At 40.6% G+C, this 27024-nt stretch overlaps 1 protein-coding gene across 2 annotated transcripts in view; it reads left to right on the top strand.

Moving 5' to 3' along the window:
* The window catches only part of rab3gap1 (RAB3 GTPase activating protein subunit 1), a 47789-nt gene extending 22573 nt beyond the window's left edge, over window positions 1-25216 (top strand). Inside the window, exons 12-25 of one of the 2 annotated variants that reach the window (XM_062413972.1) lie at window positions 737-829; window positions 1067-1239; window positions 2161-2268; window positions 5587-5759; window positions 6014-6068; window positions 6712-7071; window positions 14901-15038; window positions 17212-17439; window positions 17569-17665; window positions 20301-20404; window positions 21181-21296; window positions 23124-23226; window positions 23447-23470; window positions 23706-25216. In XM_062413972.1, coding sequence (XP_062269956.1) covers window positions 737-829; window positions 1067-1239; window positions 2161-2268; window positions 5587-5759; window positions 6014-6068; window positions 6712-7071; window positions 14901-15038; window positions 17212-17439; window positions 17569-17665; window positions 20301-20404; window positions 21181-21296; window positions 23124-23226; window positions 23447-23470; window positions 23706-23939 — 2006 coding nt within the window. In that variant the 3' untranslated portion in view covers window positions 23940-25216. The remainder of the gene's footprint in view (window positions 1-736; window positions 830-1066; window positions 1240-2160; window positions 2269-5586; window positions 5760-6013; window positions 6069-6711; window positions 7072-14900; window positions 15039-17211; window positions 17440-17568; window positions 17666-20300; window positions 20405-21180; window positions 21297-23123; window positions 23227-23446; window positions 23471-23705) is intronic. The other variant, XM_062413973.1, reaches the window with a different exon arrangement.
* The last annotated feature ends 1808 nt before the right edge of the window (window positions 25217-27024 follow it).

Here is a 27024-nt window from a genome sequence, read left to right as displayed (position 1 = left end):
ACTCAGCAACCAGTACATCAATAATAATATGGTTGTGAGGAGCTGACAGTTTAATGAGTAGAGTGACTCCCGGCAATTGGAAATAAGAAAGTACAGCCCTTATCCTACGATGGCTTCGATTGATGTGGTATCTTGGTTGGTAGCAGTATATGATGCCCGGTCAGATGCCTTGCCTTTTCACCACTATTGGCTCGATGCCCTATTTTATTGTTTTGTAAATCAGCAACCCTCCAACACACAGGTCCTGCTTTGGGGATGTGATGGTACATTTAAAACTTGAGAGTTGAAATTCTCCACCAGGGGATCCATTTAAGGTTTTTTTTAGGGTCCAGCAGTCAGTTTTTGACTACTTTAACTTTGAATTTCCTTTTAGAGATAGTGGAACATAAGACTACAATCTTATTAATGGTTAATCTCTGTAATATGTGGAATTAATTATATGGTTTCCCAAATTTGGTAATAGTTGCTTTTATTTTATCATATCTTGTGGATGTGGTTTGTGATAGTTGGTTGCATTGAGGGTTTTTTGTATTTGAAAATCATAAAAAATATTGAATTATTAACATCACACCACCAGCCTAGACTGTTGACTGACACAAAGACAGAACAGTTGTTGGATATTATATCTGGGATAACTTTTAGACAAAATGTTGATTCAAGTTTTCTAGTTTGTTCCAGTTATATGGGGATTGAAATAATATTAACGATTTTGACCCATTTTTATCTTTCCTTGCAGGTGACTTACTGACAGAGTTCTTGAAGCTCTCCTTTAGGAAGGAGTCTACAGAGGACATTCTTGGAAGAAGATTGGTTGAAGATGAGGGCAAAGGTCAGGTTACTGGCTGTACTGTAACACTGAGGTGTATTGCTTAGTTCATTATTGTAGTGTTATAAAGCACACCATATTCAAAAGGAACAAACTAGACCTACTACTCGTCTCAAAAACTCTAAATGCCCACTTTCACCTCAAAGAAACTATATATAAATGCATAATTAACACATTATAAAATCTTAGATAGTGATTGCTTAATGTGATTAACAGCAACTTCTGTTTTTGTCCCTGTAGAAAATAGTGACGTCAGCACTGCTTTATCCAAGCTGACAGAGCCAGCAGCAACAGTGCCTATCTCTAAACTATCTGTCTCCAATATGGTGCACAGCGCCCGAAAGCACATCCGACGACGAAGACATGATGATGAGTCACAACTGAACACTGATATACTCAACTCTGTCCTTCTGGTAAGACAAATTCATACTGATTGTTATATTTAGTCAATATTTTCAGAGATTATAATCATGACAAGGGAAAAACTAAATAAAAAGTCTGTTAACCTAATGAAAAATGAAATTTAGCAAAAGCCATTGAGTTTAAGAGAAAGAAATCTCAGATAAGTTTCACACAAGTATACCTTGTGTTTTTCTCTTTTCTCACTGAACTGAACACAGCTCATTACAGCAATGGCAGTATGTCATTGTAATGCCTCAATGAATATAATTTTGATAAAAAACTGTTGTATGGTTTGCGCAATCAAAACATACTGTCTGACAGGACAGAGTGGACTGATGATCTTGGACAAGGGCTTGGAGACTGGTTGACTGATGTATTGGTTATAAATAGAAAATGTATATAGCTACACTGAAAAGGCCAATGTACACCTTCAAATAGTGGACTGGTTTGGAGGAGAAAAAGCACATGCAGGTGAGAGAAGAGGAATCTTGCACTTCTATAATACAGCAATGACTTCGATCCACACCCAATACAAAGTAATAGTCGAAAAACTGAATTGTAGTTATAATTAATGTGTTTTATTTTGGGCAAATGCAGAATAGCGTAAGGACAAGATACCTGATTGGGGATTTGATGACTTCAATTCAAATTCTTCTCTGGGCATTCGCTATTTGGTAATTCAACATAGATAAAATAGGTTATGATATTTTGCTAAAACAAACATTTTGCTCCATCCCCTTCCAGAGCCCATTTAGCATGATTGTACATTTATTCTAAATGTCAATGTAGCACAATGGTTGGTTTGAGCTGGATTTTAACAAATATGGCAGGCAAATGATTTGGATAATAATTTATTGATTCTATGTAAATGTGGAAGTGAATTGTAATTTATAGTTAATTGATTATTTATTTTGTATTCTTGTATGTCTCAGTATCTCTTCCCAGATGCTGCTGTGGAGAGATCATCAGAGAACTGCAAAAATAAAGCTGCACAGGCAAACTCCTGTAAGAAGGCCGAGCAAGATAAAAACTCAGTGTGTGTAAGTTGGCTCTTTCACTGCTCCTTTACCACTTGATTGAAACCTTGCATATCACCTGGTTGTGACATCTAAGATTACATGTTAGGTCATCATTTGTCTTTGAAAACAGAAATGATGTACATTATTGAAATATAGAGTGGGAAAATGATATCCAACATAAGACACAGTAGCCACATTTAAGACACATTTTAATGCAAGCTGTGGACAGATAAATGTTACACTGTCCTCTTGTGAACACATCTCTTGCATGGATCTTAATACCATGTCTAAACAGGTGCTCTGAGTGCTGCGTTTGTAGCCTGCCCATTACATTTCATTTAATTTAGCTGACTCTTTTATCCAAAGCGACTTACAATAAGTGCATTCAACCATGAGGGTACAAACCCAGAAAAACAACAATCAAGAAACTAAAATGTATTCAAAAAAGCTAAACTACAAAGTGCTATAAGTAAGTACCATTTAAGGCTACCCAATCGTTAGTTTTAAAATTGTATTCAAGGTATAGTTGGAATAGGTGTGTTTTCAGTTTGCTGCGGAAGATGGGTAAACTTTCTGCTGTCCGGATTTCCATGGGGAGCTTGTTCCAACATTTAGGAGCCAGGACAGCAAACAGTCGTGATTTTGATCAGTGTTTAGCACGCAGTGAGGGAGCAACAAGCTGATTGGCAGAAGCAGAGCGGAGTGAACGGTCTGGGTTGTAACCTTTGACCATATCCTGGATGTAGACTGGACCTGATCCGTTCGCAGCATGGTATGCAGGTTTTTAAACGGATGCGGGCAGCCACCGGTAACCAGTGAAGGGAGCGGTTGAGCAGAGTAGTGTGAGTGACTTTAGGTTAAAGACCAGTCGAGTTGCTGCACTCTGGATGAGCTGCAGAGTTTCGGATGGCACTAGCACGCAGAACTTTCCGGAGGGAGTTACAATAGTCTAGGCGTGAGATGACCAGGGCCTGGACCAGAGCCTTCACCGCCTTCTGAGTGAGAAGGAGGCGTATTCTCCTGATGTTGTACAGCATGAATCTACAGGAACTTGTTGTTACAGTAATGTTGGCAGTAAGGGATTCAAGATTCAAGATTCTTATTATCAAATGCACAACAATAACATTAAGCAGTCGCTGGCAGTGAAATGCTTGAGTCACAGGCAGAATTGGCTGTTGAGTGTCTGTCAGTCTGGGTGGGGGCTAACACGGAGTTGTCAACATAAAGAGTATTTCCTTGGAAGGAAAAGTAGATCAGTCTTGTCAAGGTTAATTTTCAGGTGGTGCTACCTGTGTTTCAAACTGGGTAAAAGACAAGATTAGTTGGGTGTCGTCAGCATAGCTATGGTAGGAAAAGCCATGTGAATGACAGAGCCGAGAGAGTTGGTGTACAGAGAGAAGATGCGGGGACCCAGGACGGGAAAATTGAGGGACCCCAGTAGTGAGAGGGCAAGATTCAGACACAGATCCTCGCCAAGTTACCCGGTAGGTGCGTCATTGAGGTTGGGTGAGAGCAGGGAAAGAGCAGAACATTAGACACCTAGGTTCTGAAGGGAGGAAATAAGGATCTGGTGGTTCACTGTGTCAAATGCAGCAGAGAGGTCTAGATGGATAAGGACAGAGGAGAGAGAGACTGCTCTAGCAGTGTTACGTTGCTCAGAGATAGCAAGGAGGGCAGTCTCAGTTGAATGGCCTGCCTTGAAACTAGACTGGTGAGGGTCAAGAAAGTTGTTATGGTGGAGATAGGAGGAGAGTTGATTAAAGATAGCGCGCTCGAGAGTTATGAAAAGGAAGAAGAGAGGCAGGTCTGTAGGTCTGTATTTACTTCAAACAGGTCAAGGTTGGGTTTCTTCAGATTTACTCTTGCCTCCTTCAGAGAGTTAAACAGCCAGTTGACAGGGAAGTGTTTATAAGATGGGTGAGAAGGAAGAAGGCCAGGAGCGATAGACTGGAGAATGTGAGATGGGATAGGGTAAATGGGGGGGGGCAGGTAGTCGGGCGTGCAGAGGTTACCAAGGTAAGAACTTGATTGGGAGACAGGGGGTTGAATATGAAAAGCGAAGGGCATGAAGATGAATTTGATGGAAATGTAGCTATAGAAGGAGGATTAAAAAAGTAGGAGCGTATGTCATCTATCTTTTTTGTAAATTAGTTGACATAGTGGCTTGGTAGAAGGGAGGAAGGAGGAGGGGGACTGGGGGGTGAAGGAGGTGGGAGATGGAGAATCGTAGTTTGGTAAAAAAATGCTTTTGGCTGTGGGAATAGAGGCAGAGAAGAGACTGATAAGTGAGCAGGTTGTCCGGGTATTTAGATTTTCGCCATTTCCTTTCTGAGGCTCGCATAGTGACTCTGTCGGCACGCACCGAGTCCGACAACCGCAGAGCTGGGGAGGACTTGCGGACCTGTCGTGACGTAAGAGGACAGAGAGAGTCAAGACAGGAGGACAAAGTAGAAAGGAGAATGTCTGTGGCAGAGTTAGGATGCATGAGTGAGAAGGAGTCAGTGGAAGGGAGGGCTGATAAAACAGAGGAGGCTACAGAGGCAGGAGAGAGGGAACAAATGTTGCGACGGACAGGTACAGAGTCTGTTGATGTGGTAGAGTTGTCAGTTTGAGATAGTTGGAGAGAGTAAGAGATAAAGAAATGGTCAGAGATATGAAGTAGGGTTACAGTGAGGTTAGATGATGAATAGTTTCTGGTGAAATATAGTTAAGGTGGTTACTGGCTTTGTGAGTAGGAGGGGAAGGATTGAGGGAGACTGCAAAAGAAGACTGTAAAAGTAATAGGTCAGATGACTTCTCTGTCTGGATTTTAAAGTCCCCCAGAAGGAAAACTGTAGGGCCCTTTTCTGGGAAGTTTGACAGGAGGACGTCTTATTCCTCGAAGAAAACTCCCAAAGAACCTGGTGGACGGTAGAGAACAACAATAGTTAATTCTACCGGATGAGTCACTGTCACAGCATGCAATTCAAATGATTCAGAGAGAGAAGAAAATCACAGGCTCTATCTAGCAGAGGGAAGAACATGTGCTTTCCCATGGCGCATAGTAAGTCACATGCAAACTGTCAAATGCCAGCTGCCAAATGTCATCACAGCAGTGCTTTTCTGTAGTAGTGTTGTGCCCATAATTACCTCGTCTGTAACAACACAGATATTACTACATGTAATATTGCAATATTTATTTTCAATAAATCATTATGGTAGTTAGATTAGGTAGATTATAATCTTTCGCTTTACTTTAACCCCCCTTCATGTGAGGCCTGCTCTGAATTTAACTTTTCCATAACGATATACTGTACATGTTTATTAATTACTTCCCCTACTTTCTTTCTGTGTATCAAGAACCTTTTCCTCCAGCTAAAGTCAGCACCCATTGATAGTCTGACCTACCGACTAGCACTGTGTCTGTGTTTGGCAAACTACAATTATGGTGGGTTGCGGGCTGTTGCCCACCTCTGGCAGGAATTTGTCCTAGAGTTGCGCTACCGTTGGGAAAACAACCACCTCATTTATGGGTAAGAACAACACACAGACTGCTCTTGGGTAAAGAACTCTGGGCATAGCACTATATTTGTTTTGTCATGTTGAGATCTTCATCTCAGGGAACATAGTAACTACCCTGTGTTTTGTGCTACCTTGTACAAAAAATGCTTAGATTTTTTCAAGATAGTGAAATATATACCATACAAATGGAAGTTTTTTAGTTTCTAAATCTAATACTACATGATTTAAATTTCTATCCATCACCACCATGGTTCTTTATCTGCAGACTGGCTGTAGGACCTCCTGATCTTCGCTGTTGTCTTTTGCATCAGAAGCTACAGGTACCCATTTATGTTTAACAAACTAAATTTGTGTTTGAAATAAAATAATTGTCAGTGTTTTAAAATACAAATAAATCTATAGCTATGAAAAGGCAACATGACACTGGGTGAAAAAAGTGGGAAAGTTGGATTTAGGGCCATCGTTTTAAAGTACATTTATATTGAGCAATAATGTCTTTTTCTAAATAGTATTAGAAAAAAAAAACAATATGGCCACTCGCATACACTGACAAGAGTCTATAATACTCCTGCTGATAGATTTAATTTGCATTAATCAGAGGTTTGATGTTTTGCTTTAAGTAAAATAGTTTGGCTTCTATATAAATTAACTTAATGTGCAGACCTGCAACTGTACTCTTACAAAAGATCACAAGGTTAATTAGACATTGTATCTAATTATGTTCAAGAAGATTTAAGTAATAATGAAGCATCAATTGTGTAAGCTTCGCCTAAACTCAACATTGTTTTAAAGGGTTATAATAATTTAATTAATAATAATAATAATAAATAAAACATTTTTTGAAGAGGTCTAAGTGATTTAGGGTCCTTATCTGAATGACTACAAGCCATAATCTTAAGAGAAAAATAAAGACAACAATGTTCAGAAATTCCATGATTGAAAAGGGATAATGCTTTTGCCTAGATGCTGAACTGCTGCATTGAGAGAAAGAGGGCCAGAGATGAAGCTCGCAAGGTGCTGGAGGCAAACAAAGAACGAGAGTGCAGGGGGTCTGGTGCCTACCAGAACAGCTTTCCTGTACCGGAGTCAACAACAACAGCATCCACCTCAACAAGGGAAATGTCTCTGGGAAAATCCTGGGACTCTTGGAGCGACAGTGAGGAGGAATTCTATGAGTGTCTGAGTGACCAAGGGGAGGTAGAAGCACCATATACTGAAAAAAAAAAGGATGGAAGCAAAAGTAAAGCAGAGGGCAGACTCCACCCCTTTAACAACATGACTCTACTCAACTCACCAGATCCTCTCTATATTCCTCTCACACAGGTCAGGGTCTCTCTGTCTCTTTCACTCATCCCCACAAATAACATTTTTTTTTTTTTGTTTGACTGAATACAGTATCGGTTATTTATATATTTAGGTGTAATACATACAGTAGCACTAAATAAATGTATTGTACAGTATATACTATAAGTATTATTAATTGATCCATAAAGGGCATATGCTGAGAGCTTAAATATACTTATATGAAATTGTTATTATAGGCCTATGGCAAAAAATAGGAGATTGTGATAAAAGCACAGAGAGGACTTGTTTGTTATTAGAGTTATACTTGAATGAATATTTTAATATCTGAATTAGTCTGTGTTAGAATAGACCTAAAGTTCTGTGATGGCTTAATGTTACTTGGTATGTTGTTTTTTTTTTGTTCTGGGATGCCAGCCAGAGAGAACCATGACAATAATTAATCTAAATTAACTTATTTAATCCAACAAAAAAAGGGGGGGGGGGCAATCTGTTACACCCCCTTCCCCTTGAGAAGAGCCTGAATAGGCGTTCCTTTCCTATGCATTTACTGGAACCCAAGGAACTCTTCATCCCCAGTAGGGATGGGCGTTCGATTAAATAGTCTTCGATTGTCGCGAGAATTAATGACGAATTTTCGATTAATCATTCATATTTTCAAGTTCAAAAATTCACTTTTTATAGGCTATATTAAAATGAAGTAAAAAAACAAAGCGTGTTTCCTCATTGAGATCTTTATTACAAGATGAACAAAATATGCACTGCCGTAATCTTAAGCAGCGGAGCCGACAGCTAGAAGCTGGAGCTACTAAACACAAATGACCCTCGTTTTTTTTTCTTCTCCAATATAATATAATAATAATAATAATATGAAAAAACAATCATGTTAAACAATAACTTAACCACAAATATATAATACTTTGTTCTGACAGGTTTTGCCAGATGTAACTCAAAACTATCAAACCAGGCACCGAGTCGAGAAAGCTTCATCAAAATAACCAGTAACTCACATATAACCTCAGCACCAGCCTACGGGTTTGTGTGGAGAAAGATGAGTGTGTTAACATTCCCCGAGGTCAGACGCGAACGCAGCCTGGTGACCGTCAGTCCAGCCGCCGAAAAAACTCGCTCTGAGGGAACTGACGTCCCTGTGATACACAGGTAGCTCCGTGCTATCTTGGCTAGCCTGGCCGCAGCTCCGGGGTTTGCGCTTCCCTCGTCCGTGTCAGACAACGCAGGCTCCTCGTTTCCCCAGTCTCTGGGATAGCTTCGCAGTATTGGCAGTGAACCAAGTCATTTTTTAACTCAAAATGGTCCCACGCTAGACTTCGCCATGACCTCTTAATGTTTACTTTGGAAATGGAAATACACAGTAACTCGCTGCCAGTCGCAGGTAACTGAGTAGGCCTGTGGCGTTTTTTTCAAACACTGCCCCCCGTGGTCAATGTGTAATTAGCGAATTTCTCGATGAATAAATAATTTCATCGAGGAAATTCTTAATGATCAATTAATCGATCGTCGATTAATTATGCCCATCCCTAATCCCCAGACTCCTCTTCAAAGATATTCATTATGCGACAGCGCTGGTGTTTTTCCAAATTCAGAGCTGTTGGATAGCACGGTTTAAGCTGCGCAATATTCACGACACGGAGGTCCTATCCGTAATCCTCCAGGACTACTTCAAGTAAGTGGTCTGATTCTCCGCATTACTCTGTAGGGGCCCTTCCAACGTGGAGCAATTTTATCAGAGAAGGACTGGCTCATCTTGACGCATGGATTACTTTTTAACCAGACTCTGTCTCTTTCCGTAAACATTTGGTCTTAATTGAACTTCTGACGCTCTTTAGCTTTTTGGAGGGTTTTTGTTACCAATTGTTGCAGACCTGATATCGGATCCATCGGGTGGTAAGCAGATTCATCAGGGGTGCATAAGCATGGGTTTAGCTCAGCGTCCACTGGGCCCTTAAGTGTCCGACTAACATTTTGAACTCTGCCGCTGTCACTCCAATGGATTCATAGACAGCTGTGTTGAGTGCAAATCAGAACTCGGGGTAAATACTTGTCCCAGGTTTTGTGATCGCTCTCCACATAGGACACAATCATGGCCTTCAAGTTCCGGTTTACCCTCTCTGTATGATTGGTTTGTGGATGGTATGGTGAAGTTTCACTTTGGTGCGGAGGTGAGGTGAGCTGTGCTTTGAGTTGGTGAACACGCAGCAGTCCATGTCCATGTGGTGTCTTTTCACAAGAGCTCTCATAATGGACCGGTAGTGGTGGAGTAACAGGGAGGATATCGCAGGTCGTAGGCTGTCATCCCCAGGAAAGATGCCAGTTGGGCTGGGCAGGATAGTTCAGGGAGACGCTGCATGGCTTTCAGATTGGAATGAAGCGGATGGAGACCGTCATTAGTTAGCTGAGACCCCATAAACCCGATGGCAGCTGCAGAAAAGATGTACTTCTCCATTCAGTGTGAGGTTGTAGCTTCTGAGGACATTTAGCACGTTTTTCAGGCTCTTCTCGTGGAGGGCTGATGTCACACCATGAACCAGGTAGATGTCCACTCCTGGGATGTCAGTGAAGATGGTGGTCACGATCTTCTGGAAACAGCTTGGGGCAGTCTTTTTCCGAGTCATTCAAATTCCTGCATGAAATTCCTGCATTAAAATAATGTATCATCAGTTTGGATGATTTGAAATGGTCATTTAATTATCACAGCAAACAATTACGCTGCACTTAACTGTAAGTAAAGTACAAAAGGTAAAAAAAAATAAACCTGTAATTATTACTTTGGAACAATTCATGTCTTACTAAACCTAGTCATTTGAAAGTGAACGACGTAAACAAATACTTTCTGTTTCCTCTTCTGAGCCTATGCAGGTCACGTGAAAAATAATCCAAAGACTCGTACTCGGCAGATGAATGAATCGTTCACCTCCCAACCGTGTCTTCAGATCAATGATTCATTCGTCTGCCAACAAAGTCTTCTGATCAATGATTCGTTCGTCTGCCGGATACAAGTCTTTGGATCCTTTTTTTCACGTGACCTGCATCAGACTATGCAATAGTCCCGATGCGCGGCTACGAGAAAATGAACGCATCTCTCTTTGAGAGGACTCGTTACTCCCGAGTCCTTGTAAGGATTCGTTCAAAATGAACAAATCGTTGACGAACGACACATCACTATTTGATATGCACATATAACAATACACAATTAACATAAAAGATCTGGGGCGACAGAATTTTGGTTAACTTAAAACACTATTTCCCAGATCTTATATCCTAATGCTGTGATAGTTTGTTATAACCACTGGAAACCGAAATGAAGATAATGAGATGGCTTCTATTCATCCTTGTTTATTGCATGCTCGAGCCCAATTTACAAGCAGCTTAATGTGCGTTCCCAGACGCATCCAGTGTTGGGAGTAAAGGCGTTTAAGTATAACGGCGTTACTAACTGAGTCCTTTTTCAGTAACGGAGTAATCTAATTAATTTCTTTTGTCATCGTTACAACGCTGTTATCGTTATTGATAATGTAAAGTGGCGCGTTACTACAATTTGGTTGAATGAAGCGTGCGGTTGTAACAAATCACCCTGTTCGAACCCCAGGGGAAATGCTCTACGCTTTTAATTTTAAGGACACGGGCGGACTCGACCCGCTGTGTACCTTGCGCGCTGCCCGACCAAGTTATTATAAACGAAAGATCCCTGGTTGGACCGATGACCTTGTTATCGGTCTAACCCTAATTAAATAAATATAAATATAAACGAATTCGACACAAAAAGGTTGCGTATTATAAGTGTATTTAAACAAAACCCACATCAATCCCACATATCCCCGTGCTCGAGCCCGCAAACCATGGCGGCCCCGTAAACATAAACACGCAATTTACACACATTCAACACATCAATATTTATTTTTACATGTTTTAATTCTATGCATCATATGGCAGGCTGCAATCTATTGAGTTCAAATAAATACCAAATGTTCTAAAATACTGTATATAGTATTTTTATTCTTCAATCAGTTAATATAACCATCTTTGACGTTAAAGATGTTACAGAACGTAACAGCGTTATAAAACATGAAAAATAACGCCACAGTTACTTTGCTGAGTAACTAATTACTCTAACAATGTGGTAACTGAGTTACTAACTCAATTACTTTTTGGGAGAAGTAATTTGTAATTGTAACTAATTACTTTTTAGAAGTAACTTGACCAACACTGGACGCATCACACTGAACACCCAGTGTAACATTCCGCGACTGTTGTTTCTTTTCTTTTTTAACTGATCATAAAGACTGTAAGCTTGTGTTTACGCCGATCGCCATTTTACCACAGTCCTTAATGTTGATTCATTTGAAAGTCTTTGAACCTCTTGGGGGGTCTGATGACTCGGCCACTCCTGGTTTGAGTCAGGTTTGGTGTGAGTGAGGAATTACAGTCCGTAGTCTCTGCACAGTGTTGCCAGGGCTCAGTTCAGGAAGCTGCTTCGTGCCTCTGTTGTAGTAGTGTTGCTGTCTTCTCTGTAGGCCTCGGAGCGCAGAGTGTGCATCCTGGGGCACTGCGGGCTGGAGAATGGCACTGGAGCTTGGTAGAGTGCTCCTCAGTATCCTGCCCATGAGCATTTGAGCAGGAGAGTAGATCATGCCCCGTAACAGGTATGTTCTGCAGGTTGAAAAGTGCAAGATGAAGGTATGTTCCAGTTTGCTGTGCCTTTTTGATCACCTGCTTCACAGTTTTCATATTTCTCTCTGCTAGGCCGTTAGACTGTGCATAGCCAGGGCTAGAATGAGTTAGTGTTATGCCCCATGACATTGCAAAGTTGTGCATTTCATGACTTTCATATGGAACATGGTCACATAGTATCTCTGTTGGAATTCCCAGTCTGGAAAACACTGACTTCATTTTCATGATGACGGTGCTGGCTGTCTTTTCCCTAATGTTCAATACTTCTGGGTATTTTGAGAAGTAGTCCACTATCAAGAGGTAGGACAGACCTTGTATTTCGAAGGTGTCTGCTCTGAGCTTGTGCCAAACATTATGCCGTCTCTCACTGACACAGTGTGTCTGATGGGCCAGTATTGTGCCATTCCCATTTCCACCTGTTTCTTGTAGTTTGGCCAGCCTTTTCTGTGTGTGCTTTGCAGAAGTTGCAGTGCGTCGTCTTTCTGTGTCTCACCTTTTAGATTTTCTAGTTACTCCGTGCTGAGAGCGTCCGTGGGCTCCAAGGTGTAGATCACTCTCATCAGCCATGTCGTCTTCTGATGTATCTTGTTCCTGTATGACTGCTCGGGACACCGTCTCTGCAATCAGCATCTCTTTGCCTGGCTTGTAGATGACATTCAGGTCACATCGCCGTAGCTACAGTAGCATTCTTTGTAGTCTGGATGGTGCAGCAAACACGCTCCCAGCCCATCCTTAGATGCATCAGCCTGTATAACAAGCTGTTTTTTTGGATCAAAAAACTTCAGCACATTTGTAAGGGCCTCTTTGAGTCTCTCAATGGCTTCATCCTGTTCGTGTTGCCACAACCACACCATGTCTTTGCGCAGCAGCTGTCTCAATGGCACTCTGAGGGTGGCCTCACATTGAATATATTGAGCGAGATATTTTATCATGCCCAACATTCGCTGTAGCCCTGCTTTGTCCTCCGGTGACAGCATCGCTGTGATGGCTTTTATTTTTGTGTCGTCCGCCTTCACTCCTTCTGCAGTGACCACGTGCCCCATTTATTTGACACTGTCCACTTTGAATTGTATCTTTTTCTTTGTTGAATTTTACGTTTGCTTCTTTTGCTCGCGTTATAACCTTTTGTAGTATTTCATCACGTTCCACATCTATGGATGCTGCGATGATCATATCATCTCCTATGATATGGACTCCCTTAATGGAACGTTTAACAGTTGCGCTGTTGGAAAATTTCACTTGCCGATTTGATTCCAAAAGGCATGAGTTTGAATCTGTATCTCCCCCACAGGGTGTTGAAAGTGCACAGCCGCGATGATGCCTCGTCAAGCTTCACCTGCCAGTAACCATCTTTCTCATCAAGCACAGAAAATATTTTCTTCCCAGCCAGTTTGCTCAGCACATCATCAGTCGTGGGAATGGAGTAATGCTGTCTCTAGATCACTTTATTTAAGTAATTTCGGATCCGTAGAGAGCCGTAGCTTGCTCTTGTCTTTCTTTTCAGTGACTACCAGGCTGTTTACCCATGATGTGGGCTCAGTCACTTTTGCAATCACATCAGCTTGCAGCAGGCTATCAAGTGTGACTTTCAGTCTGTCCATAATTGCAAGTGGTATTTTCCTACATCCATGTATGACTGGTGCGACGTTGGGGTGTGTGTGAATGTGATATTCTCCATCAAACTCTCAGAGTCCATTAAAGACTGATGGGTGTTGGGCTATCAGTTCTTCCTTTGTCGCTCGATATTTCACTGCCAATGTGTCAATGTCCACTCTTTTGATCAGGCTGAGCTCTTCACAAGCCTCCCTGCCTAGGATGGGTACGGTGGAGTGCCTTGACACATAAAATGTGAGGTCTGCCTGGGCCTTTGACATCGAACATGTGAGCATCCCTTCAGGCTCGATCCTCGTCCCTCCATACGCTATCAGCACTGTTTTCGTGGGTTTCAAAGAAAACTTTCCACTCTTCTCCCGTCTAGTCTTCCTCGTCATGGAGTTGAATACCTTAAGGCAGGACATCTGCTCCTGTATCCAGTTAAAACTGGACAGGCATGTTGTCAACTTTTACACTTGAAAACCAGGACTTGTCTCTTCTGGATTGTAGTTGGTCAAGTCTGACTGTGCAAATAAACAGTCTGTGTTTAATTTTATTCAGTGTTTGCTTGTCCCATGCTTTACGTTTGTGTAGCATGTGCACCGCTGTCTCTACAGTATGCTTTGAAGGCTGCCAGAATTCCACTCACTGTTTAATTTTCCTCGTCGTCGAGATATTTTTCAAGGGTGCTGTAGACTTCCAGTGCCTCTTCACCCAGTGCATGCAGTAGAATTGCTACCTGGATCTTCGTCCTTTCCTTCTACACCACTCGCGGTCATATATATTTGGAAGCGCTGTTTCCATCGTCTCCAATTTTCGCCCAAGGTAGCTTAAACTGTTAAATTTTCAGTTAGTTGTTAGCTTTTCTCTCATCGCTAGTCTTCATCGCGGTACAAGTTAGCTGTAGCCTCCCCTTCGTAAGAATCCCTGCACCTTTCAACAGGTCAGCAGGGTTACTTCAGACATCTACACGGAAATTCAATCTGAACAAAGCAGAGAATACGCTTCTAGCTTGAGCGACAAAATGGCGGACAGGCTGTAGACTGGTAAAAAAAACTAGCTGGTACCTCCCTCTACTGGCTAGAAAACAGAACAGCATGTCAAATTGTACATTCTCCCTTTCTCTCAATATATTCTCACTGGTTTTCCAATGTGGGCTACATGAGGAATGGGGAGAGAGGTAGGAAAGAGAACTCCCTTGTCGTCACTTATGTTCTGTTTAGAAGTAACTTGCGGACCTCAACTTCAGTGCACACAATCACCTTTTATTGAATTCTTTTTTTCACCGATATAAATGAAAAAGACTTGACAACCTCTCATTGATTGCCTTGCCATGGGGACTTTTTTCAAGCCTTATTCATATTAAACCATTTTTAAAGTGCAGTGTGGACAAGACAATATACACCAACAGGTACTTCTGTCAGTGTTCATTTGCTTCTTTGCTATTGCAAAGCATGAGAGAATAAAAATCCCTGAACCACATATAAACAAAAAATAATCACTCATTAATGTGGAATTGACATTAGTGAATGGAATCAGGCTGAAGCTTGTGTGTGTTTGATTTTCAGGAACCTGCTCCCATGACAGAGGATATGTTAGAGGAGCAGTCAGAAGTACTGGCCAAACTAGGTACATCAGCTGAAGGTACCCACCTTCGTGCCCGGATGCAGAGTGCCTGTCTACTCTCTGACATGGAGTCCTTTAAGGTGAGGACTGCCTGTGCTGTTCAATTATTTTAATAGTATGAAATTATAATTCAATACCCTTTTCGTCACATTCTGTGAATATCTCCTTACAGTGTGCTGGCTGTCTTTTCTGTGTGCGTGCTGAAAAAATCTGGCTTTTTGAATAGCCCTTGCTCTCTTCATGACTGAGCCACTAAACACTATTCCAGCTAGTAAGTCATAGGGGTGTTTGTGTGAGTGCACTAGTCAGACTGCTGAAGCTACTTGCATTTTGACCTCTTCCTCACCATTGTAACAAATTAAATATTGTAGGTATAAGACTGCCATGTTTTTTTGGACATTGCTCTTTTGGAATCAACAATAAACAACATTGCCCCATGTATTACTGACAATAAGGTATCATTTACTTTTACTGGAGGTTACTTTCAATAATGTTACTGATACAAAGGCTCAGCTACTAAGCTGCTATTGCCTTACAATTTGACTACGATAGCCCAGATAGCTGGCCCAGCCCATGAATATGAGGGATCAGTGGCGGACTGAAACATTAATTCAGGCCAGGAATTTGATTCCATCAGTGGCCACTGCCACCCTGTTCACTTAAACCACCAGACCACTAATCCTGTAGGCTAAACCTATTTTTGGATTTAACGGGTACCAGACTAGTTATGAATTTGGCCTCTGTGTTCATCTGGGAGGAAATTATCCAGATTACAAAATACCCGAACCAATGACCAACAAGTTATCTATCTGAATACTCAGTGGGTTACCCTGCTATTCAAAGTCACCCAATGCCTTTTTTTTATGTGCTTAAGAAAACAGACATAACATTGATATTTTAAATTGTAGATTAGGGTACACTAAGACCAAACATGTTCGTCAAAGTAAAAGTGTAGAAAATGCCAAACTGGCAACAAAATCTAAAATTGCAGGCTTCCTGTTGCTTTTTTCAAATTGCACCGATTGACTTATTTTGTTTGTCTGGTCATGACACATCTGGGCTAAGATTTTTGTGAAGATCGGTGAAAGCCAGCTGAGGGGCTTTTTCTTAGATAGCGCTGATGAGCCATTTTGCCATGCCCATTTCATTTACTCTAGATTACAATTACTTTTTGGGGTTTGGAATTCCCGGCAAACTTCGGTAACGATTTGAGCATGTCTAGGCCCTGAAAAAGCCCCAAAAGGGAAAACCAAATCCTTCAAAATACAATACGGCCTCCCATCGTAGGAGCTCGGGCCCTGATAATCCTTATAATTTCAATAGGCCCTTCCAGCGTTCTGAACTCGGGCCCTAATAAAATGAATGAAATAAAAAACACTACCAAAACATTAAATAAAATGGACTCTCTGGCTCTGTTAACAAAATCTGCAAATAATTATGTTTTCTAAACCCAGCCCTATTTCCTACCAGCTGTTCGAAATGAAATATACGTGGGAGATTCAGATGGCACAAAATAAAGTTGAACAATTGTGTGGGCAAAGTTGATATTTTGGCTGGCCACTTCTAGATCCGGTTACGGCCCTTACTACAGACCTTATCAAAAAGGAAAGTTTTAAGTCTAATCTTACATGTAGAGATGGTGTCTGCCTTCCTAACCCAGTGTGGGAGCTGAATCCACAGGAGAGGAGCCTGGTAGCTGATGGATATACCTCCCATAAGCGCCATGGAATGCCTAGCTTTTAATTTCTGTGCCCATATTATCAGGTTATATCCAGCATACACATTGCCTTTGGGGGGTGAATAAGCTTGCTCTAGCCCCAACAATGATCTTAACAATCCAATTTGGGGTCGTCAGGCAGATATCAGTGAGATCAGACTGTAACCATACATGCTCAATAAAATGTCACCTGTCTCTCAATACTTTCCGAACCAAAACAGAAACCGGAAATGGATACAATATAAAATTTCTGTATTAATGTACAGGCCCCTTAATTTATAATAGACAATTGTCACAAATTAAATATCTATTACAACACTGGTCAGAAAACTGCAAGACACAGTTGCAGAAGAGCTGTTAGTGCTCTGGCCATAGTTAGCACCTGGTTATTTAACTGACTAATATAATTTCCTGTATCGGCACCCAATAATCTATATAGGTCAAGCTCAAGTATCATCACCCACCCAGCCTCAGCATTATTAACTTTAAATACTAGAATATATACTGAAATAAAAAATGTCCCTGTGTCTCCGCAGGCAGCCAATCCAGGCTGTGTTCTGGAGGACTTTGTGCGCTGGTATTCACCAAGGGATTACATAGAGGAGGAGGAAATCGATGAGAAGGGTAACACAGTGGTGAAAGGGGATCTTAGTGCCAGGATGAAGATCCCAGACAACATGTGGGCAGAGACTTGGGAGACAGCCAGGATTATACCTGCACGCCGCCAGAGAAGGCTTTTTGATGACACTAAGGAAGGCGAGAAGGTAATTTTATGTAGAGCTAGAAATATTTTCATTATATACAGTAAAGGTTTCCCTGAGTGGATTTACCTTTGTAAAAAATCTAAAATGCAGATAAATGGGGGAAACTAAGCCTGGATTTTGCCTCTGTAGGTTCTGCATTATTTGGCTATACAGAAACCTGCTGACCTTACACACCATCTCCTGCCCTGCATACTCCATGCTGCTATTCTGAAGTTGAAGGAGGAGGGTAAGTCACATTTATTTGGTAGAAAATAAATGAGAAAAAAAAATGCACTGCTAGCATTAACATACTTTCCCCAATATTATTAATCTATAAATACATTAAGAAAAACATTTGACAAGAGGTGTAAAGTCCATATGTATATGAATGAATTGAACTCTGGACATAATAGAATATTTGAGGATACATGTGTAGCCAAACCCTGCGACCACATGTCTTCTTGGTTCTGAAGACAAAGGAGAGCTTCTGAAACTCAGTCTCCAAGGATCCTTCATCTCAAACATAACCTGCCCCTTGACCCAACTTTCAACCAATATTGGTAACTGTATAGATAGATAGATAGATGTTCTTTATCAATTGCAATTTGTGAAAAATGATTGTGTTACAGCCGCAAGACAAGGGGAATTTCCAAAAGAGTGTAGAAAAAGGCTAAGCGTAGAAAATTGCAGTATTTGAAACATGAGTAAAATAAATAAATATGACTATATGCTGTGCAGTATAAGATTAACATGAATATAACATGTGGGAAAATTTTAGAATATAAATTCACAGTTATTGCAGGAACTAATCCATTAGTTCTTGTGTGGATATAGTCCATAAGAGGTGAGAGTTATACATTTTCTTAATGCTGTTGGCAGGAAAGACTTCTTGTATCTCCACTAGGTGGTGGAGAGGGTGCTCGTGGTTGTCCTCGATGGATAACAGTTTGTTCAAAGCCCTCCTCCTCACCACCACTTCAAAAGAGTCCGGTTTGCAGCAAATGACGCAGCCAGCCTTCTTAATCAGTTTCTAAGTCTGTTGTTGTCCCCGGGCCCAGCACACCACAGCAAAACAGACTGATAAAAGATTTCAAACATCTTGCTGCACAAGTCGAATGAGCTCAGCTTCCTCAGGAAATAGAGTCTGCTTATCCCTCATCGCTGAACCCTCGCTTCTTCCTCATCATTCCATTCGCGTGCATCAATCACACAGCATTATGCACCAGTGTCACGTCAGTATTTATTGATCCTAACTAGGGTTGCAAAGGTGCAGAACATTTTCGGATATTTTTCCGGAACCATCCGGAAACTTTCCATGGGAATATTCAGCTCAGGAATTTGGGGAATTTTGAAAAAAAAAAATATACGCAAATTAAATGCTGAGTAATTAAAAACATCATTAAAACTCTATTTTAAAGATGTATGGAATGCAGCACATGCTGCACGTTGAATTTCAACCCTCCACTGTGCATTTCTCCATCACATGCACAGATAATTCCCAGCATCCTGCACACTACAGCAGGGCTATTGAGGCCTGCTGTAGAGTGCAGGACTAGTCAGGTAAGTTTCGTTGATATTACTGGGGGAAATATATTAGCATGCTGATGGAGGATTGTTCATCTGTCCATCTAGCCTCTTTCTATTAATTTATCCATCAATTGTAAAAAAATTTTTAAAGACGATTCCAATTGTTTGGCCAGCTATTTATATCTCTGGCATTGCATTCGTTTTTTTTTTACAAGCTTTTTTCTCATCTTATTCTACAGAACAATTCCATGTGCACTACCTCATGTGTGGAGCCATTTCACCTCAGCCAATGTAGAAGGAAAGGCCGTGTACATTTACAAATACGATGCAAAGACCTATGTTAAGAATGACACAGATCCAGAAGCATATAGTCAAGTGCCCAAAGTTTCCTAAGGGCTCAAAGAGAGAGAGAGGAAGAGAGGGAGAGAGGGAGAGAGAGAGAGAGAGAGGGAGAGAGAGAGAGGGAGAGAGAGAGGGAGAGAGAGGGAGAGAGAGGGAGAGAGAGGGAGAGAGAGGGAGAGAGGGAGAGAGGGAGAGAGAGAGAGAGAGAGAGAGAGAGAGAGAGAGAGAGAGAGAGAGAGAGAGAGAGAGAGAGAGAGAGAGAGAGAGAGAGAGAGAGAGAGAGAGAGAGAGAGAGAGAGAGAGAGAGAGAGAGAGAGAGAGAGAGAGAGAGAGAGAGAGAGAGAGAGAGAGAGAGAGAGAGAGAGAGAGAGAGAGAGAGAGAGAGAGAGAGAGAGAGAGAGAGAGAGAGAGAGAGAGAGAGAGAGGCCTACACTCTCACTGGAGTCATATGAGTGTGATCTTTTTGCTTTTAAAGTAGCGGTAATACATTTTTTATTAGTACAATATGGGATGAGTATGTGACTGAAGACCAGTTTATGCTTTCTGTTAAGTTAATGTACTTACATGATTCTTGCTGTTCTTGGTTTGTATCCTCATAGTTTATTGCACTTATTGTAAGTCGCTTTGGAAAAAAGTATCAGCTAAATTAAATTTAATGTAGGAAAATTGAAGTCCAAATTATGAGGCAATTTCAGCACAATCAACAGCTTAGTATATCATGCGGTCGCATATATAACAACAATGGAAGTGTATTTGTTTGTTTCTGTATGTTATTTCATGTCCCTCATTTTGTTTTCTAGTGTGGTGATTAATACAGCAGATAAAAATGTTTATTTCTCTCCAAAGAGGATGAGATGACTCCTTTTTTATTTACATGTCACAGTTCAATTTAGAGTTTAACTTAAAATTTTCAGCTGAAATAAAGTTCTAATTTTATAATTTCCGAGCTTTAATTGATTACTTCCTTACTATTACTCTTATCCCCTCTCTCCTCTTTATTCTCTTTTTAACAGAATTAGAAGAAGACATTCCATCGGTAAAAAAAAGCATTCAGCAAGCTACATCTCAAGCCAACAAACTGCTGCAGCCCCACATCCATGACAACAAGAAGTTAGAGGTCAGTGACACGTCAGGGTGGACTTAAATGCCATAAACTACCTTTTCATGGATTTTCGCTCCCAGCTCATGGCCTTCTTGTCGATGGATGGTTGGTGTCTTCATCGTGGGGGAGAGGCAGGCCAGAAGGAGGATAAAGGCAAATCCTTAGTCCAATATTGTCCAAAACAATACAAGCCCTGATAATAATATCTAATGGTATATAAGTTTACCAACTGAATCATCTAAACACCTCCATTGGAATTTAAGATTTCCAAACTAAGTGTGCTTGAGCATGGTTATCATTGAACTGAGATTCCACTGCACTCTCTGCGAAGAGTCATTATAGATCAAGCTTTCTACAATATGGTGTTTATTGACTGAACATGCCAGCCAACAGACACAGTGCCTTCCTGTCGTTGGGCAACTGTGGCTCTGGAGAGAGTGCAGGTGGCTCACTTACTAGATGGTTGGCAGTTTTATTCCCTGCTCTTCCATTCCGCATGCCCAGGTGTTCTTGGGCAAAACACTGGCCCTCAAATTTCCCCTGGTTGCTATGCCATTGAGAAAGTGTGACAAATAGATGCACTGTATGAATGAATAGGTAAATGGCAAAACTGTTAAACGCTTTGACTGGCCATCAAGACTGAAAAAAAGTGTTATTTACATTGAGACCATTTTCCATACACTATTTATCAAGATAAGGGTCTAACTTGATGTATCGACTATTCATTTTGATAATGAGCTATTATTATAGCTGGTTAATAGTAATTTTTTCTAACCTTTTTCTGTCTGCAGGATTTCATCAACCAGTTGATGACCATCGAAGCAGTCATCACACAAGTTCGGTCACTAAAGGCCAAGTTTGCCGTCAATGAGGGTGAGAGTGAAGAGGACACAGCTGAACTAGAAAAGTAGGTGAAACATTTTTTTTTTATTTTAGCTGCATTTCAGTTATGAATTTTGGTTTTATATTTGAGCAGGAACACTCTACTCTTCCTGGAAGAATTGTACTAAACTAATACCCGAGTCAGCAAATCGGCATTTGAAATGGCAAACGACTCAACTGCTCCACCTGATATGTACCTATAGATACCATTTGATCTATAAAGGGGGTGAAGGGGGGGTTACCTTTATATTAGGGCTGAACGATTAATTGCATTTGCGATTAAATCGCGATAAGATAAAACGCGATTTTCTCATCGCAACGTGCGCAATTAAAACGTGCAAAAGAGAGTAGGGCTCTGGGCTGCTGTCCTCACCCGCAGCAAGAATGCCGCGTGACCAGAAAACTCCTCTGATCCAGAAGATAGTGAAGCAGGCCTGCATCACCTAAAGGGTCCTAAAGTCTTCGGCCGACGTGCCGGACACACAGAGCGAGCTCATCTCGCCGGTGACCACGGTGCGGGCGGCAAACCTGAAAATCGCTGAAAAGCAAGCAGAGCTCCGGGGCGGCGCGGCCACCTACATGCACATCTGCGAGACGGAGGTGTTCAGCATGGGGGTGTTCCTGCTGAGGCCCGGTGCCTCCATACCACTTCACGACCACCCGGACATGAACGGGAATCTACGGAGCTGCTGATCCGCAAGCTTCACTTCCAGCTGGCCCGCCGCATCCAAGGACACAGAGCTTAAACTGCTGCTGCTGCTCCACTGACTATAACAACGCTGCATTCCTACACTTATAAAATGCAATTCAATGTGGAAGTAATCGAAGTATTCAGAATACGTTACTCAGATTAGTTAATGTAGCGGAAACTACGTTACAGATTACATTTTTGGGCATGTATTTTGTATTCTGTAACTGAATACGTTTTGAAAGTATCCTTCCCAACACTGGAAAGACTTGGGAGCAAAAAATTCTCAAAATGGTAAATTTTGCACAAAGGTTTTTGAAAAAACTTTACTTTATTGTACAAAAAATTATATTGTACAGTAAATGTATCTAATATTGTGTTGGTCATATTTAAATAATTCATTACATTTTTTTTGGGGGGGGAAAGAGGATAAATAAAAAAATCGCATATTAAATCGCAATCGCAATATTTTGGGAAAAAAAATCGCAATTAGATTATTTCCCCAAATCGTTCTCTCTCTCTCTCTCTCTCTCTCTCTCTCTCTCTCTCTCTCTCTCTCTCTCTCTCTCTCTCTCTCTCTCTCTCTCCCTCTCCCTCTCCCTATTAACCATTATAAATGTAGCCGAGACTTTAATTCACCTATAGAGAGAGGTAATAGTATAATAAAGGCAGGAAGATTGTGGGCTTGTGTGTCTTTTTCCTTTTATAGTATTGATTATCATTTAAACCTTGATATTTACTCTGACAATAATCGTGACACCACAATTTCATATCGTTACAACCCTAAATTACAATAGTTCAATCTAGAGGTAACGAAAGGCATGCACTAATTTCTCAGCATCCTTTGCGAGACCCGATGTGCTAATAAAATTGTGCAGGTGGAAGAAGGCTGTCCTTTAGACTTGTTTTTTGTGTGAGTTAAATTGACGTGACTTTGTCAAACATAACTCAAATGTTCCTCAAAGTAGAGCTGGGGGCCATACTAATGCCATCAGATGTAAATATCTGGTCATGCAATGTTTCTCTGACGTGTTTAGGGCCATTCACAATGACTTCTGTTTTTTCTGAATCTAGAGGATTTAACGTTTAGTTCTGATAACTATATATTGTATCAGTTGTTATTAGATTTGTTTGCATATTACTGTTGGTATTTGATTTCTCCAGGTTTGTGAGCTCCCTCCTGGAAGAACCTGAGGTTGTAGTCCGTGGAGCTGGCCAGGGGCCAGCTGGCAGCATCATCCACAGACTCTTTGTCAGCGCTCAGAGGGTAAGCAGTCTCACTTTCTCTCTTATGATCCATTGAGTCTGTTCACAAGGGATGGTTATCTTAATTGTGCTACTCCCTAGCATTGCAATTTGTATGCACCACAAAATGGTTCAAACAGTTCCTCCAGCCCTCTTGAGACATGTTTTTTCTTTTTTTCTTGTACATTTCCTCCATTCGACAATGTTTTTATGTTGTTTCTCCCCCTGCTACTTGTGTCAAGCTGACTGAATTCACCAGTGATGAGGTAACAATAAACAATGAGACTCTCTTTCCAACCACATAAAACATGTCTTAAGATCATCAGCGACATTTTAAAGAACGCATGAATTGCACAAATAAGCATGTATTTATGGTTTTTAAGAATCTGTTCACATATTCAACTCCTCTCGAGAAAATACGGAGGATCTGCAAAGTCCAGTGCATATCAGAAAGCAGTTATACAGACTACATAAGGACCTTTAATTTGTCTTCATTCTCAGGCTACCCTCCTAACACCACTGGACGAAGATTTGGGAAATGTCAGGAAGCCAAATGGAGTAAGCAACAAAGTGCCTGACTTCCCTTCTCCGGCAGGCAGGGAGATTCTGTTGCGTACATGTGTCCCTCGGCCAGCACCGTATTCCAAAGCTCTGCCTCAGCGGCTCTTCTGTGTGTTGTTGAAGGATGAGTTCAGATTGGCAGGGGCTTTCTCTTCAGACACTTCCTTCTTCTAAGATGAAATACTGTTTCACTGTATTTCATCTCAAACCATGTCCCATTTGGTCATTGTAATCTGCACCTTGCAGCCAGAAATAAAAGATCAATGAAAGACAAAAGGTGGAATATTGGAATTATTAATTTTGTTAGTCCTCTGTGGAGTCATGAGTACACAATTGCAAGTATCAAGTATTATTTATACAGAGAGCTTAAAAGAAGGTCGAAATAAAGTTTTACTTTGCATTTGTTGATGGAAGGGCAGTGGTAAGAGAGTGGTAGGCAATGTGACCGGAAATGTTCCTGAGCCACATTGAAAAGACAGCATACTCAGCTGATGTCCTCTGGCCCACAACGGTTTCACCATGAAGCAGAAGTATTTTTACACTTCTCTGTGGCCATTTATTTGTAGACACCACTAAATTATATTAACACTGACCAATTATAATGATTTTCTTTTATTGGGTCAAATGAGTGACTTTTTATTAAAACATATAGCCACTTAGTGCGATGACACACACACTTACAACTGACACATCTATATTGTTAGACTGCTTAAAAACAATATTTTGTCATTACAAACGGAAACGAAAAAATTGTGTAATAAATTACTGGCCGCAATCATATCCCAATTTTATACTATATTTAATTGTCTTACAATAAAAATGTATTATGTATATGATATAAAACTAAATACAGAATTCAATAAAGGTGCGCCATAAAGCATTTCAAAAATATCCTTTGTTTCACCTTCAGGGCTTATTCTTTGAAAATTTCTCCCATTAAGTTCTGTATTGACACGTCAGCCATAGCTTCCTCTGGTGTCCTTTTTATATTAGATTTGTAAAACATTGTGGACATAATGCCAAGTATAACAATAACGTAAATCATCTTCATATCAGGTTCTATCCTTGTGTTAAGATCCACATTTAGGGTTGATCCCACTTGATGATGTGCTGATGGCATTTCTGTACTGTTTTATAGGATTTAGAAGTTGCTGATTTCTTTTTGCTCATAATTTTGTGTTGTAAATGTATGAGTGCAATCCAAAATCAGTAACATCCTGCTCATATTTACAATTGCATCATTAATATTTACTTGTCGCAGCAAAAGCCAAGTGATCACCCAAAAGTTTTGTATTGATTTCAATTAATTTCACAGAATAATTGTTGCCCTGTTAACTGATGGTAAATGGTTCTGTGCAAGTTACAAGAGATTAAAGAAATATGTGTATGTTGGCAATGGGTGCACAGTACATTGTTGTTAAATGTAAATAAATGCTGTACTCCTGTCTCAATCAGTGCTTCTGTCTGGGCCTGATGCATCAGCGAACAATGTCATTTTGAGAGGGCAATTTTACCCTTGGCACCATTGTAAACGATGGTCTTATTCCTCAATGTGTTTTCCGAGGCTTGAATAAATAATCAATCAAAAAGGTTAGTTGCAGGACAAGATCAGGACTTTTCAAGCAAAAAAGGAAATTAATATTCAAGTTCCCATGGATAAGAAATGGAGTTCTGACCCGGCTTTTTTGATGGATGTGACAGCTCTACGTTTTTAATCTCCAGCTCCAGGGGAGGACCAGATAATCAGTCAGCTGTTTGATCATGCCTTCAAGCTAAAACTACTACTGCTCAGCAGACAAGTAATATTTTACTTAAAGTGACTTGATTTGCTCCATTTGGTAGATGTCCCAAACTTTTTGGGTCCATGTATGAAGGGGGATTTGGTTTTAACCTTTTGATGGTTATACACTTCAATGCTGCTGTGAGTAGTATGTTAAGCAGGTATTTTTTGGCCCTCCCGTCCAGGCCTTCAGGCATCACTCCCAAAAGTGCTATTAATCAAGTTTTAGTTATTTATTTAAAATATTTCTTATTATAATGCCATAGCTTAATGTATACTGTTTCTTACACTGTTCTCTTTTTCAGTGAATTTCCCCAGTCTTAGAGAGATAGGCTTGGTGGAAGCGAATGTACCCTAATACAAGGACGTTCTCAGCAATCTTGTGCAATCTTGTGACAGGCGCAGAGACAATGCAACTGTTTTGGAACTATTTGCTCATCCCTTTTCTCTTGATGTGGTCACAGTCAGTGAGGAGCTCCAAATGGAACTTACTGAACTACAGTCTGATTTAGAACCTCTAAACAAGTTCAGAGCACTTTCCTTACTGGACTTCTACAGATGTATTCAAGCAGACAGGTATGCAAAGATCCTCAGTCACGCACAGGTAATGCTATCCATCTTTGGAAGTACCTACCTTTGTGAGCAGACTTTCAGTGTGATGAATCTAAACAAGTGTAACTTGATAAACTCAGTTTGACTCTCACCTCCATGACATCCTCACTCTGTCAGTGAGTCAGCTGGATCCTAACATTGAAAGAATTTAAAAAAACAAAGACAAGCTTCATGTCTCCCACTGATATTTCAAGTGATGACTGCACAAGGCTGTGAAGAATGAATACAGAAGGTCTGTAATATTGGGGGCATTTTGTTATGCCCCTTGCATGTTGCTGATGTTCTAGAATATTTCTTTGTGAAGAACACGCAGAGGCAGAATCGCAGTGCAAGGGGAATCTAGTTTATTACAGCATCTGTATTCGTATTTTAAGTCAACAAGTTATTCAACATCGTTCAGTCAGAGATGAAACTGTCCCAATAAAATCCCCCCATTTGGAGTTCCCAGATCGTTGTCTCTTAGTAAAATCGTTCTTTAACACAAGCAGCAACAACATTTCACTCAACAATTCAAATCTTTCAACTACCTTGAACTTTTCTCAAATCAAGCGTGAAAATATATAATTTATACATTCCGAGCTTCAACATTAAAGATACATAAGGTACATTACTACTAATAGGTTATACGTAAGTCAAATACAAGCTTCATCCTAAAGATAAATCAAAGTGCTGTTTTAAATTTTACTGAGTACATGGCACCTGAATAACATAACCAATTTTAAACAACATCGTCTGACCCACCAGATTGGCCACCTTATACTAATAAAATCACAGCATATTAAACTTGGTCACTTTTCCACTGCTGCCCATACTGCTTTGGACCACCATTTTGAAAGCATGCTAAGGAGGGTGTAAATTTTAGTCAGC

The sequence above is a fragment of the Platichthys flesus genome, chromosome 20 (genome assembly GCF_949316205.1).
Source record: "Platichthys flesus chromosome 20, fPlaFle2.1, whole genome shotgun sequence".
NCBI classification, from domain to species: Eukaryota; Metazoa; Chordata; class Actinopteri; order Pleuronectiformes; family Pleuronectidae; genus Platichthys; species Platichthys flesus.
This window is presented reverse-complemented; position numbering and strand designations above follow the sequence as displayed.